This window comes from Camellia sinensis, chromosome 2 (assembly GCF_055761805.1).
Source record: "Camellia sinensis isolate YWXY chromosome 2, ASM5576180v1, whole genome shotgun sequence".
Taxonomy (NCBI): Eukaryota; Viridiplantae; Streptophyta; class Magnoliopsida; order Ericales; family Theaceae; genus Camellia; species Camellia sinensis.
The window spans coordinates 177,111,260-177,126,913 of record NC_138962.1 but is presented as its reverse complement, the minus strand read 5'-3'; the positions used below and the strand labels follow the sequence as shown (position 1 = coordinate 177,126,913).

The following is a 15,654-nucleotide window of genomic DNA, read 5'->3' as shown; positions in this document are numbered from 1 at the left end:
TCAAATTTATTTGTTCATTATCAATTTACTCTGCTGAGTTAGATTTACCAGTTGAGGAAAGAAATTAAGTATTTTTTTTCAGTACTAGTATTGTACAAGTATATTAATTGGGTTCATTACTGCTATTATCGACATCATTACTATTAATGTTGCCCAACTCATACTGTAGAATCCATGGTAATGTAATTGAAGAAAATGCTCTTTATATGTGTCTCGTTCTGTTTAATTTGATAATGACAGACATGTATATAGTTGTTGATAGATGATGAAGTTCAATAGCAGATAATGTAGGAGATAGGCCTCATTTGATTAAGTGTGGTGCTTCTTTGCAGGTTCAAATTGAATAGAGCAACTAGCAACAGACTTCTTTTTTTTTTTCCGAACATTGAAACCATTGCATAGCGAGCCTGACAGCCTAAAAACTCTATCCCACTTGTAAAAAAACAAAAAAACAAACAGCTTGGTGGAGAAAGAATTACAATAAGATGGCCGATAGACAATTAGTAGAATCATCATCATGGTAATCACATCCAACCCTCCTCATTGCTTTCTAATCGCAAGTAATTCTCATCACCCATTTTTTTTCTATGTTTTCAGGTTTTCAAAATCTACATCCTCTTCAATCCTCCAACTCCATATCCGTGGTCTACCCTTCAATTTGAACAAGGCAAGAAGTATCCTTTGTAGAATCCCACATCTTTTTTATTATTTGTTTGTATTTGTACCTTATCCTTTGTTTTTCTAAAATAATTTGATTTATGTTTATTGATTGTTATGTCTAGGAACTTATGGCTGCAAGATCAGAAAAACTAGTTATGCTACTTAAAGAGAATCCCAATGAAGATATCTCTTATTTACTCCGGGACATCCCTGCTGATCCAGAAACTTTAGAGCTTGTAATGAGATTCTGCCATGGTCTTGAAGTGAACATGTCATCTGAAAATGTTGTTCCACTCTCATGCCTTGCTTACTACCTTGGTATGACCGAAAAGCACAGCACCAATAAACTATTGAAGAAAACTTTAACCTACTTTGAACAAAGAATCATCTCTAGCTGGAATGAATCAATCAAAGCCCTCAGAGCCTCAGGAAATATTCTTGAACAAGCAGTGAATCTTGGTTTGGTTGAAGCTTGTATTGAGTCCATTGTAGCGAAGGCACTTGTTGAGCCCCGCCTTCTTGGAGAACCAATAAAGAATTCAATCAACGATGATGATAGTGAGAGCCAGGAAAGTGGGTATAGGCCAAATGCAAGAAGGCAGCTTTTTGTTCTTGATTGGCAGTCACAGGATTTGATTTCACTGTCTCTCCAGCTTTATGAGCCTATCATTCAGACAATGATTCAGCGTCATGTCCCACAAGAGTACGTTTCAGCGTCTCTCTCTCAGTATGCAAAGAAATGGGTATTTTCTAAAAGTACGAAGGGGGATAATATGTTGATTTACAAGAAAAACTCCCAAAGAGAAGTTATTGAAGCAATGGAAAGACTTTTCCCTAGAGAGAAAGGACTCGTTCCATCCACTTTGTTGTTTGAAATGCTACGTTCTGCGATGTTCTTGGAAGCTAGCTCTGATTGTAGAGAAGGGTTTGAGGTTAGGGTTGGAAAACGAACTAGACCAAGCTACAGTCAAAGACCTTTTAATACCTTCTCAAGGATATGCTAGAGAAGCGAAATGTGATGTGGAATGTGTGAGGAGGATTTTAAAGAACTTTTACTGCAATTACACTCATTCAGACGTTTCTGGATTAATTACAGTGGCACAACTCGTTGAAGATTTATTGGCAGAGGTTGCGAATGATGTAGATTTGAAGACAATCACATTTATATCACTTGCTCAAATGTCGAATTCAGTATCAGTGGGAATTCAGCGCAGCTCTGATGGGATATACAGAGCAATTGACATCTACTTGGATAAGCATAGACATTTGACAGAGTCCGAGAGAGAAGAGGTGTGTCGGGTTTTGAATTGCCATAAAATGTCTCAAGAAGCTTGTGAAATCCCTGCACAAAATGAACGGTTGCCATTGAGAGTGGTGGTGCAGATACTATTTGCGGGGCATTTACACTTGAGAGACACCATCACAAAGAAGGTGCAGGGTTCGGATGAGAGATTGACAAAGCTGAAGACAGAGGACGAGGAAGAAGCAGAGAGGGTAAGCAGTAGTGAAGAAGGGGTGAAAATAGAGATGGAGAAAATGGGGAGCAAAGTGATGGAGTTGGAGAGAGAATGCTGTATAATAAGGAAAGAGATTCAGTGCAGTAGAGGCAAAAAGGAAAAATTTAGCGTGTGGAGAGAAATGAAGCGCAAGTTTGGGTGCACGAGTAGCATGAATGATTTTAATTCCCATTTGAAGAAGAAGAAGAAGGTGCATCCAAGACAGTGAGTATGGAAATGAATTTGATGTTCTTAGCTCTTTCTTTTCCGTTCTTTTCTTTTCTTTTCTTTTCTTCCCTTTTTCTTGCGTACTATTATTTCAATCAACCTCCTCCTAATAAAGACCTTCACAATAGTGAATACAAAGCTAGCCAATCTCAATGACTGAAGTTTATATGAACTAAACATGTTGCATTTATTTCAAGCGATAACAGATGTTGTTTATCCATGTTAATTGTTGTTGCCACTTACAGTATTAATTTTTTTTCAGTTTTTTTTTTTTTTTGAATGCAACTAAGTTTTGTTAGAGAACATCTCTGGATATCTTTTTGTGCCATAACTCTTTTCCTTTATTCATATCACTTCTTCAAATTTTATCAGGATTGGTTTATTGGGTCTATATATTTATGCAGACTCATGTATGAAAATGAAATCTATGTTTTGGTATATCTATGTAGTCACTAAACACTCAATTTCGTGGTTTTAAATATCAACTGTTGCGTTTCATATCAACCGATATATAATCGGTATTTTGGATCTCTAATATTGTTATTCACTGATATACAAGCCAATGTTGTCTGATATCGATAGAAATTTGACTCTATCATTGATATCAATACGTACTCCAATAAAATTATTTAAAACTAGGCTCAATTTTAACTGGTACACCACAGATGGTCTAAGAGCTACCTTTGCTTGCTTGTTACTACATTACTCACACACCTAATACCACTCTCTCTTCTCTCGGCTCACACTTCCTCTCTCCACACCCTTTCTTACTCAAAAAGTCTATTGAGATTCAAACAGAGACTCTAGAGCCTATCACAACATTCTATAATTTTAAAATAATCTAAAAGATTTCACAAAGTTTTAGGAAAATTTGGAAGTTCGTAGTATTAGAATATATTAGTAGTATATTAGCTAACTGTATATGAGCTGTCTACCAACCAGCTTTCATAATGTTATTCCTTAGTACATTGCCTCTTTCCTCTTTCGGCTACTTTTGGCCCCTCTGTACACACTCTCCCCTGTAAAGAGTCTTCTCTGAACATTATAAATAAACATTCAATACATATAATTTACTCTCTCTCTATTTCTGTATACATTCAATTTAACATAATATTAGAACTTTAAGATTTACGTCTATATTTTTTTCTCACCGGTAGACAATCAGCCGACAACCTTGTCTTCGCTCCGCACTGAGTTTTCTATACATGCCTTCACTCCGCTACATCTTCCGACTCTTTCTTTGTGGCTCTAATCATTTTGTTTAGTCAACCTATCTCTCTCCCTTTCTCATTTTGCCTCTCTGTTTGCAAATTCCTTGACCCGGGTCAGATCCATTTGCAGCTGTCTTCGCTGCTCAGCAAGAATTGAACAATGGCGAGCTTTGGACTCACACTCTCTGGTTTCGGACTCTCTGGAAATCCGCCATCTTCTCCGACCCATTCAATTTCACCTCCAACTGGAACGGTCCCAACGTCTGCTCTTATTTTAGAGTGTTCTGTGGCTAAAACAATCAACGAGATCATCCTCCTTAATGATAATCTCACGGGCTGTCTTCCCCCTGAAATCGGCTTCCTCAATAAGCTCACTGTGTTTGATGTTAGCTTCAACCACCTCCAGGGTTCACTGCCTTCTACCGTCGGACGCATGAGGAGCTTGGAGCAGCTGGATGTGGCCCACAATAGTCTTACTGGCCTCATCCCTGCAACTGTATGCCAGCTTCCAAGGCTTCACAACAAGTGGGTACCCATATTTCTTCTCCTCCAACCCGCCATGTCCAACAACATTTTTTTCTTTCTGGTGATTCAGAAGCAGGCAAGCCAACTCTCAGCCCCGGGAACTTATTACCACCACTGAGCTGAGACTTGGCTGTGTGAAAATCCTCACCCCTTCTTCTATATCTATACATATCTACACCATATCTCTCCATTATATATATATTAAAGTGTTTATATAACCTAGACAATACCTCCACCGCCATTCCCTATATGACCCACGTGGGCTTGTTCCCATCTTTTCATACAACCCATCATCCCCAAATTGTTTAATCAAAGCAGTCTGATCCCACTATTTCCCACTTTCTTTATTTTATCTTATCTTCCTTTTTTCATTAAAAATAAATAAAATCTCATTCCCCACCAACTCGTTTTCATTCTACTTGATTTTTTTGTTCCGTATTGTGCCATTCATACCATATACAGATTTACACAACAAACCTTATTTTATTCATCTCAGGAATCTACCTCGATCACATTTCTACACCAGCGAGTTACAACAAAAAAAAAAAAAAAAAAAAAAAAAAAAAACACAAACATAAACACCAACAACAACAACAAAGGAATTGTTTTCTTTTCTGCTAACGGCCACCCACCGACCTCACTTTCTCGACTCTGTCGTCATTCTCTTCCTCTTGCCTTCGTCTTAGGCGACACTTGACGGCCCTACTTCAGTGCTTCCAAGTTCACCGAGCAAGTTGCCTCCCCGCTGCTCCTCCAACGCAGCATATGGTGGCCCTCCGAATCGGACCATGACAGTGGCCTTCTGTTATAGTTCCTTGTTTTTCGCCTTCAGCGCGCAATTCTCTGCTTGCGCATCCTTGTACATGCGCTACAGTAGAGAGAGTTGGGCATTTAACTGTTGTACCTCACTTGTCCTATTCTGCAGCCGGTGAGATAAGTTAGTGACCGCAGTCATGGTCTCTACACATGACTTCAACGTATAGTGGTTGGCCTCAATGTCCGATTGAGTTGCCATTATTTGCTCCACTGACAGCATAGGAAAATTCAACGGAGTAAAAGCAAAAACATGGACGCTTGGTCCAGGGGCGCTTGGTTGCGATTCAAGGGCGACAGAACCGGTTATCTCTATTGTGGACTCGTTTAGGTTTGGAAAAAGGGTGAGCAAACTACGGGAGGAGGAGGCCATCTCAGAGGCAGCACAAGCAAGGGGTTGCAGAGTGGACGAAAAGGGTTGCAGAGTTCGTCGCTTTGGTTTGCTTTCAATCTCTAACTAGCCTCAGTCTCGGTTTAAATAGACAATGCAGAGACTAAGACGCCAAAACGGGAGCACGAGCCGAGGCAGACACAACGCTCTGTCGGTCAAATGCATCGCGCGCCGCTCGACGCCGCAGTGTCGGGCACTACTTTTGAAGGCGGGACACGACTTTTGAAGACCGGCGCGACTTTTGAGGGCGCGATATATATATATATATATATATATATATATATATGTATATCTTTGGGCAGCCTATATACACGACCATACAGTGTATTTTACAATGAACCTTGGTGAAAATATCAGCAAGTTGATCCTCCTGGGCACTTCAGTGATCTCATTTTCAATCTCAACTTGGTGGATACCTACCCTTCTTGAGTTTGCGGGGAGATGTTAGTAGATACTATACATTAGCTGTAAAGGATGTAGAAGACACTGTGAGGTCGTGTTAAACTGCTGTAAAAGACACTGTGTCGTCGTGTTGTACCGTTGTAGAAGACACTGTGTAGTTGTATCGAACCGCTATAGAAGACATTGTGAGGTCGTGTCGGACCATTGTAGAATACACTGTATGGTCATGTATATAGGCTGCCCAAAGATATATATATATATATATATCACGCCCTCAAAAGTCGCGCCGGCCTTCAAAAGTCGTGCCCCGCCTTCAAAAGTCACCCCCGACACTGTAGCGTCGAACAGCGCGTGATGCACGTGACTGACAGAGCGTCATGTCTGCCTCGACTCGCGCTCCTGTTTTGGTGTCTTAGTCTCTGCATTGTCTATTTAAACCGAGGCTGAGGCTGGTTAGAGATTGAAAGCAAACCAAAGCGACGAACTCTGCAGCCCCTTTCGTCCACTCTGCAACCCCTTACTTGTGCTGCCTCTGAGATGGCCTCCTCTTCCCGTAGTTCGTTCACCATTTTTCTAGACCTAAACGAGTCCACAATAGAGATAATCGGTTCTGTCGTCCTTGAATTGCAACTAAGCGCCCCTGGACCAAGCGCCCCTATTTTTGCTTTACTCCGCTGAATTTTCCTATGCTATCAGTGGAGCAAATAATGGAAGCTCAATCGGACTTTGAGGCCAACCACTATACGTTGAAGTCATGTGTGGAGACCATGACTGTGGTCACTAACTTGTCTACAACGGTACAACACAACCACACAGTGTCTTCTACAGCTGTTTAACACGACCTCACAGTGTCTTCTACATCGGTTTGACATGAGCCATACAGTGTCTTCTACACCGGTCTGCCACAACCATACAATGTCTTCTACAATGACGGTTCGACAGGACCACACAGTATTTTCTACAGCAGCCTGACATGACCATACAGTGTCTTCTACAACGGTCTGACACGACCATACCGTGTCTCCTATTTTATTTATTTTATTTTATTTTCCCGTTTTGTTACTATTTCCAAACTCAAGTTAGTTTGTACCTATCCTCCTTGAGTTTGAGGGGAGATGTTAGAATATATTAGTAGTATATTAACTAGCTGTATATGAGCTGTCTACCAACCAGCTTTCATAATGTTGTTCCTTAGTGCATTGCCTCTTTCGGCCACTTTTGGCCCCTTTCTACACACTCTCCCCTATAAAGGAGAGTCTTCTTTAAACATTGTAAATACACATTCAATACATACAATTTATTCTCTCTCTATTTCTCTATACATTGAATTTAACACGTAGAATATCTTAGAAGAATCTAGAATGTGAGAGATTCTTGGGAAAGTTTAAATAAATTGAAAGGTTTAGCATTCTAAAAAGGTATGGAAAAATCTACAATAGTAGAAAATTCTGAAGTATAGTGAAAGGAGGAAGTATATCCTATAATATTTTAGAAGTTTAATGATGTCTCTTAAATCAAGTTAATCCTAACTGTCCATTGAGAATGAGGTGGTGGAGAGAACTAACAAAGAGGAGAGAACCAACAAAGAGAATGTATGTTAAAGGCAAACTTGGGTTAAATATGTTACTTAACATACGAGGTGAAGTAAATTGGGTCTATGAAATTGTGTATACTTTTTTTTATTCGTGAGTTTTCTATAAAAGTTTGTGTTTGGCTACCTCGAAATGATACTATTTTCAACAATGTCAATGTAGGGACGTTTTAAAATTGGGAGTTGTAGTATGTTACCACATAATGGAGAGACATTTCAAAATTAAGCGTTGTATTTCTTTTTCAATTAATGATTTTTTTTGCTTAATTTTTTTTTTTTAAATTGTTAAAAGTAGTTTTTGCTTTTATTTTCTTTGGATGTTGTGGATATTTAGATCTACAAGCGCATATTGCTCTTTCTTTTTGTATTTTGCTCATTGACCTAGCCCAGAAAAAATTTTAGTAACATTTTTTATGTGACAACATTAAGGCTTCGTTTGAAAATAGGCTATTTTAATAATTTTTTAACTTTTTACGAAAAGATATGCAGAAAAGTAGAGAGGTGATGTGACTAGTTTTAGTTGACTTTTTGACTTTTTGACTAAAATAGTCAGTCTCCAAACGAGGCCTAAGTGTATATAAGAGGGGGGGAAAAAAAAAATTTGAAGTAAATGGCAACAAAATCAAATTAATCAGAATAATATATGCTCATAATATTTTTAGCCTCCGTTTAGGAAGTAAGTTGACTTTTTAACTTTTTTAGCTATTTTAACCTGGGCTAAAAAACTTGATTTGAGAATGGCTTTCTGGCTTTTTGATTTTTTTTGTGAGAGAAGCGTGTAATGATTATAGATTGGATGTGATGTTTGGTTTGTTGTGACTAAAATAACCTATTTTATTTTTTGTGATTAAAATAGCCAAAAAAGCCTAGAAACTTACTTCCCAAACGGTGCCTTAGTCATAATTATTAATGTTATTCTATGTGAAAACCTAGCAATAATCTCAATCACACGGCATTTTTTCTATTGTAGACAAATTTATTGATAAATTTTCTAAATAACTAACTTTATTACAAAAGAGTAATGCTAGAGACTCCAAATATTCTACCAAAAGTTTTACCAAATATCTCACATGGGTGTTAGACCCACACAATGTGGGTCCCATATAGGTCCCACACCCATGTAAGACATTTGGTAAAACTTTTGGTAAAATTTTTAAGACCTCTAGCATTTTTTATTACAAAAGACTTGAATTGGTTGGTTAAAGTAATATTGGTGAATGCATATATCTATGCCTGTTTTCATTCTCTCCAAGAGGATGACACTGGCGTTGAGGATTTGATTCACCAAAAAATATAGCACAAAAAGATAATTCAGATCGCATTTGATGTCAAGTAAAAAAATATGATTAACCACACTTTTTTTCAAAAAACATGATTACTAATCACATTTCAACGTAATTTAGGAATATAAGTTTATCCATACACTATTTATTTAATTTTAAATAAATAATAATAACAAAAGGGTCGAAAAGCTTAAAATGCGGGTTCATATGATGCAATACAATACGTTTACGCAAACACAAATAACAATAATGCTACAAACCCAAGAAAAACACATCTATAGATCACAATCATTCTAGATAAAGTTTTGTCATAGCATTTCTGCGTAAATAAACCATAGACAAAAATAGCCAGCACGTACATGCCAATTCAATATGGCCAACCTTCAATGAAAATAATGAAAAATGCTTCATATGACCAGCATCATAATGCCATATACATTCTACTTAATCGGAGACCTCTGCAATCCATGTATGGGGCAAATACTGCAGAAAAATACAAGTTTACAGCTTCAAGTGTCATAATTATAAAGATTCAGAGACCAATCAACCTGATAAAAGTAACCACTACTGGATTGGATCAAAACTTCGACCAAATTTATCAACCCCAATTTTCTGAACAAACAGAACAACCAAGATTAGAGAGCCCAAACAACAAAGGATCATACTTACCAGCAAGAATCCTATTAGTTTTTCCAATACCCTTACCGCTGATGGTATTGCACGTGTGAAATAACTAGTGATGCAAAACCTAATTCATTGCCATCAGCAGTAGGGAGCAAGGACAGCTAGAAATGCCCACATGATGTTATAATCATGTGGATGCTGTTGCTAAGGGCGAGAATTTCCATAGACATTTGCACAACAATAGAGCATTAATAAAAGTAGAAATCCGGAACCAATATTTCCTAGCAAAATATTGTAACTTCTAAAATGATTCCAAAGCATATTTTCCACTTTCCCGCACCAAGAACATGGACAGGCACAACACGCTTAGCTTGGGGTAAACAGCAAGGCAGAAAAGAGAAAACATAGACACTAACAGAGAGTTTGATTTTAAACATGGTTATGTGCATGCACAAGTTCTGGAATCCGATGTGCTTTGCAACTAACCCCAGGAATTTTAGCTTCGTCTCACTCCTTCCTCATAAGGAGAAACAACCTCTGATCAACCTTAAATTTACCCATATAAGATGGATTCCCCTTCAGCATAAGTTGAAGTCCACCAAAAGATATATATATCATCCTGAAGCCAAACACCAAAACTTAATTAATAGACTGATGAGAATGAATAGAGCACAATGTCTAGGTTATCAACCCAGAAAAAAAAAAATGACTTCTAATATAAGCCCATAATTTTTAAAGCAACACATATAATGATGGTTGCATGATCAACCATGAGATCTTTAAAAATGTTTTCTAAGCCAACAAGAGCAAGTTGGCTATCATAAGATTCATAACTTTCCCACTCAAATTGGTCCGCTATTTCTTTAAGCTACTGGCACTAGATATACAATAATTTGCAACAACAGTATTAAATGACCCAACATTCATAACACAATTAATAAAATGTTTTAAAACTTTTGCATATACATACACTTTAACATCAGGTCCTGAGGACTCATCCTCAGATATCTTGTATAACAGCCCATGCATAACATATTCAAATTTGTCAGCAAGTGATTTTGCCGCACCCTGAAATTGGAGAACAGTAAATTTATTAATGATCTTAGGCTTTCAATACGAAAGAATTACAAAAAGGAAGAGAAAACATGTACAGACACAAAACTCCAGACACGTCACAGAAGCATGTTCCTCATTTCATATTTATTTGAATGTAGTGCTGACGTATCATTGTGCTCATTTTGTGTGCGCGCGCGTGTAGCTTCTGAGTATATATCATATTTTGATCATTTGATGAAATATGCAATGTTAAATTTCCAAAAAATAATAAATAAATAAATAAAAACTGAAGAAAAATATATCTGAAGACTCTGCTGTCACCAAACAAGAATCAAATCTTGTGGTCAAAATTACTGCACTAAATCAGCATCTGTCACCAAGCAAGATTTCTCCTATGACATCTCTCAGTCCCTTGCACAACAAAGATATGATGAGGGAGGGACTACTCATCAGAGTGTGGGCTACTTCTACAAAAATCTGATGATTGATTTAAGAACAGCAGTGGAAAAGTAGTCTAGGAATCAATTGATTCAATCCAATAAGCATGGTTGACTATTATAGGAAAGTCATTCTACTGTCAAGAGTTGGAACTCAATTTTCAAAAGAGAATCGAAATTAAAGCAAAATCCAATGTCAAATCTGAAAATAAAAGTAACAAATATAACCTCAAAAACGGTATAAGGTACAAGTTGGTAACGTCTTCCATTGAAAGGCTACTATAGACTGCAATGGTAATTACATTACCTTGACAGCTGTTCCACTGACATTTAGACTTGGAGCTAATGCCATCCTAAACTTCTCCCCAACATTAATAGGATACAGTTCCGTATTCACATCTAGCAGCAGCTGCATATCATAATCCTCACTCTGTGCTTGAATGCGAGAAACTGTAGACACACATTTATGCAGTCATTAACTTGAAGCAGTATCAAGAATCTGGAATAGGAACACAGAAATTTAAAATATCCAACTATCACGCTAAATCTATTCAAACATTACTCGTAGCCACTTAGATAAGAGTGGGCAAAGTGAAATCACGGAAAAAATATTTGAAACATAGATAAACCACCTAAAAGCTCACTTTACGAAGCTCGGAAATGTTGGCAGATATCCACAAAGTGATGAAAAAGAGAATTATTTAATATTGTGTCGCTATGCCTCACCAATGACAACCTTCCAAAAGAAGCCACAATGAAAACTACACCTTAACTCCGCTGCCTTCGCTTATCAGTTGTGTTTAAAGTACACAACTGAACGAATATGCACCACCAACAAAGTAAAGGCAACAGTCAATGGCGAATTCCTTCAGACACTACATAAGCACTTGATGCAGGCTGAAACATGCTTGCTGTTGCACTCATGCAAGCATGACTGAAAATCACTTGGCAAAATAGATAAACTATATGGGCACAAGTATACTAAAACTAGGTCTGGGAGGACCTTACATTTTATCTCTCCCATTCAATGTAGAAGAATATACTTTTGATGCACTACTTAATACTTTTTACATCTGAAAACAACAGCCTTGCAAGAATCTGGCACACTTCCAGTGTCATTTTCCAACAAGTAACCAATACTTTACTCTTTATAAAATGTGAGTTTAAATGGAGCTGCCACATCATGTGTTGCGAGAATTTCAATTGCATTGCACCTTAGTTCATGCAGCAGTACAATTACAGATTCAAGAAGGCAATATATTCAGAGCAGAGCAGATTCGATTAAAACCCACCCCCACACATAACCTGAGTTGGGTCTCTAACTTCAATACCTTTCCCATCCCAACTTTTGAGGAAATGTCCCATCCACAGGCCATGTTCAGTCCACCAGAACAACGCAAATCTGGCAGCATTGCCAGGGACATGGGACTTGCCAAGTGAACCATCAGACTGCCACCCCAAAATGCTGCCATCTTTTCTACTGATAGTATCCTTCAAGTGCTTAAAAAGCTACTATACATGTAGGCAAGTTCAAAATTGTGGAGTCCCATAACAAGGCCCATGATGATCTAAACTGATGAGCTAATGAACTAGGTCATCCTTAGAAGCAGGAAACTCCTACAAAGGCTTCGCTCCTAGCTCCTTAAACTCTTCTATCTCTGAATTGTTCACTCCTCAGAGAAGGGGGAGGGATGCCCGGCACCATCTCCAAAAGTTGCCGACTTTTATACCAGCATCTTTGGTGATTTGTGAACAATTTTTTCATCCTTTCAAGAGCATTTTTTTTTTATCTAATTAAAAACATATCTTGTCAAGATCTTTAGAACATCATGTTGACTAGTTTACAAATACCTTCTTTCAAGGACAGATCAATATAATGTGGAACCAGCCCTTTTCAAGTCAAAGCATTTTGCACTACCAAATTTTTTATATATAAGTAAGTTTTGCAGTAAAGAAATTACAGTTAACATCCAACAGAATGCCTAAAGCACAGAGATATAGATGGACGGTGTTTTCAATATAGACTGCAAGCATTATTTAAGCAATCAACAAGTAACAACAAGAATCTAAATGAAATACCTTTGTCAAATTTTTTACCATCTGGATCTAATCGTTCAACCTTAATAATGTCATCAAAATAAATACCCGCCATCTCGATGGCAACCTAGTCTCTCGAAAGGAAATATATACCTAAAACAAAATATAACAGAAAAAAAAGGGGTGAAAAAAAAAGGAGTGTTAGATGGAGGGTGCAATTAAAATCATCAATAATACATGATTTTCCACACAAAGGAATCATGAACAGAAATCTTTCCAATGGGTAGAGCAGGGAAATAAAACCCCAATTGAACCGTGATGCTATAATTACCTCATAAATATATTTTAAAAATTTACATAAATAGTTAAAAATATAGGTATTAGGAAAATAAAAATAAAAACCTAAACTTTCTTAAATATTTCTTTTATTGCTTTTTAAAATTAAAAATAAAAATCATAAATGCAGAAAATAATAAATTAACATAAATTCTACACATAATCAACTACACAAATGCAGGTGGTCTCAACCAAATTTCATACACTATAATGGAAATATAAGCTAAATCAATGCACAAACCGTAACAATCAAACACAAATTCTAAACTAACTACACAAACTATCAAATAAATGAAGTAAATTAAGCAAAAAATTAAGAATAGAAAAAAGTGAGTGAAAGGGACAAATTGATTAAGACTGTGTTTGGTTTATGGATTTGAGGACAGATATTATACACATTTTTTTTCTTTTTAAATCTCTCTCTCCAAATTCATGAACCAAACCCAGTCTAAAAAATAATAACTTAAAACCAAAACAAAAAACTACACTGCTTCTGTGCTTCTTTTTTTTTTTTTTTTTTTTTTTTTTGTTGTTCTCTAGATCGAGTACTGCTTCGGTTTAGTAAAAACAAAAACAAAATTACGAAGAAGAAAAGTAAGAGGGAAATGAAAATTGAATTTAAAGAAAGAAATAACTTTCAAATTATTGAAAGAATCTCACACCAAGAAAATATTAATTAAAATTAACTAAGATTTGTGTAGATCCTTTTTTTTCTTCTTTTTTTCTTTTTTTTTTTTTGAACTCCAAATTTGTGTAGATCCTATCCGATGATTTTTCTACCTTTACACCGTGTGGGAGTGGGAATGAGAGAGAGAGAGAGAGAGAGAGAGAGAGAGAACCTGTGGATCGCTGCTGAACTGAAAAAGCGAGGAAAGGAGACCTAGCCTCAGATTTCAAAACCCAAAACCCAAATATAATTCAAATTTCTTTTTCAAAACCTAAAACTCAAAACCCAAAAGCAAGGTTTTGAAAACTCTTTTTGAAATCTAAAACCCAAGCCCACGAACAATATTTTTAAGCTGCATGAATTTTATTTTTATTTTTTTGTATATTTATTATTATTCAGTAATTCTACAAAAAGAAATTTATAAATAAGAAATGATTTAACTATGAGGGCTGCTATCAGCACATGTCAAAATTCTTTGAACCTCCCATTTTATAATTTTTTTTATTATAATTATACTCTAAAGTAAAATTACTTTAAAAGACATTAAAATGAAACACACACCTATCAATAAGAACTAATACTCTATAATATTGGACACCCACCCCCACCCTCACCCCCAACTCTAACTATACGTATTCCATGTTTGTAAACCCTAAACCTATTATTTTTCATAACCAACTAACATAAACCCTAAATCTATTATTTTTCATAATCATCTTAAATCCTGAATGTGTCGTATTCATCACCATTATCAATGCTATTGAACTTGAAATTTTTGCTTCAAGTATAACGTATACTTCATCACTTATTTCACTGTGTAGAGCAATGGAGGACGAGGGCAACAATTCTAGTGAGACCGGTGTTCTATTGGTAAGTTTATCTGTCTTGTATTAACATTCTCGGTCGTTTTCAGTTGTTCTTGTTTCGCTTGAGCTGTTCGGTACTAGTTTGCTGACTGTTAGAATTATGTTCGGTAATACAGTACTGAACATAATCCTTTCGTTCAATACATAGGTTCCGAACATTAATACAGATAGTTAGTTATGTAATTTTCTTTGTTAAACTAACTTAGAATGGAAAATAGTGAATTAGAATGGATTTAAGTTATGTATTTTGAATGGATTTAAGTTATGTATTTTGAATGGATTTAATTCATGTTATTTTAAGTTGTGAATTGGAATGGATTCAAGTTACACAGTGATGAACAAATTTTGCTTGGACATATAGTGCTGACAGGATCATTATTGTTCGACAAAACAGTTCTGAACAAAATACATTTTTTCAGCTACACAGTGGTGAACAAATTGTTTTAGGCTACATTCAGAATTCTGATGGCCATTCAGACGATAATTCTGATAGCGATTCAGACGATGATTTTGTTTTTCCTTATCTTGCAAATGGTTATGCAAATCCCATAGAAATTGAAGTATCTTCGATCGATCTCAGCGATGACGAAAATACAAAAAGCAATGAAGAAGATGATGATGAGAAGATAAGAGAGGTTACTGATTTGGCGATACGGAGAGCGTTCAGAGAAGATGAGAGTCGTCGGAATGCTCCGTTGACAGCCGAGACGGCGACGAGAGTGATGGAGGGTTGGGGTCCAAGAATTCTATACTGGACCAAAACTCCAAACTCTGAAGATTGAGTGAGTCAAGGAAGGAGAGGAATGAAAAATTTAGGTGGGTGTGCATTTCATTGTAAAAATATTATGAACATGGGTAGATTTGGTAATAAGTGGGGTGTCCAAAAAAATATTATTAAAATTTAGGGTTTAGGCTTGGGGTCCAAAGAAATTGGGGGTCCAAAGAATTTTGGTAGGTACTAATAGCAGCACTCTTTAAATATATGTAACTTGAGTAGATATAAAATCAAAAACGTTCATAAAAAATAATAA

The 15,654-nt window shown here is 36.5% G+C and overlaps 1 protein-coding gene and 1 pseudogene across 3 annotated transcripts; one reads left to right on the top strand and one right to left on the bottom strand.

The window, feature by feature from the left end:
* The first annotated feature begins 294 nt into the window (after positions 1 to 294).
* On the top strand, positions 295 to 2,417 carry LOC114269534 (BTB/POZ domain-containing protein At5g17580-like; annotated as a pseudogene). Its single transcript, XR_014360524.1, has 2 exons — positions 295 to 667; positions 783 to 2,417. The product of XR_014360524.1 is annotated as a BTB/POZ domain-containing protein At5g17580-like (transcript).
* A 7,036-nt stretch (positions 2,418 to 9,453) lies between these two features.
* Positions 9,454 to 14,122, bottom strand: LOC114256430 (DNA-directed RNA polymerases II and V subunit 8A-like). Of its 2 annotated transcripts, none has more exons than XM_082916259.1 (5): positions 13,930 to 14,122; positions 12,797 to 12,907; positions 11,025 to 11,167; positions 10,195 to 10,292; positions 9,454 to 9,843 (listed from the first exon to the last, which is right to left on the bottom strand). In XM_082916259.1, exons 2-5 carry the CDS (start codon positions 12,867 to 12,869, stop codon positions 9,732 to 9,734), a joined length of 426 nt encoding a protein of 141 aa, XP_082772385.1. In that variant the 5' UTR covers positions 12,870 to 12,907; positions 13,930 to 14,122; the 3' UTR covers positions 9,454 to 9,731. The 2 variants fall into 2 exon arrangements, with proteins under 2 accessions (XP_082772385.1, XP_082772386.1); XM_082916260.1 differs by having other exon boundaries at positions 13,871 to 13,946.
* Between the last annotated feature and the right edge of the window lie 1,532 nt (positions 14,123 to 15,654).

What these genes read in the sequence shown, in the direction of transcription:
- LOC114256430 (XM_082916259.1), bottom strand. Translation starts at nt 12,869, where the DNA reads ATGGCGGGTATTTATTTTGATGACATTATTAAGGTTGAACGATTAGAT. An exon ending in TCAGTGGAACAGCTGTCAAG is followed by an intron (nt 10,293 to 11,024) that starts GTAATGTAATTA and finishes CTCCAATTTCAG; the next exon opens with GGTGCGGCAAAATCACTTGC. An exon ending in TCAGGACCTGATGTTAAAGT is followed by an intron (nt 9,844 to 10,194) that starts GTATGTATATGC and finishes GTTTGGCTTCAG; the next exon opens with GATGATATATATATCTTTTG.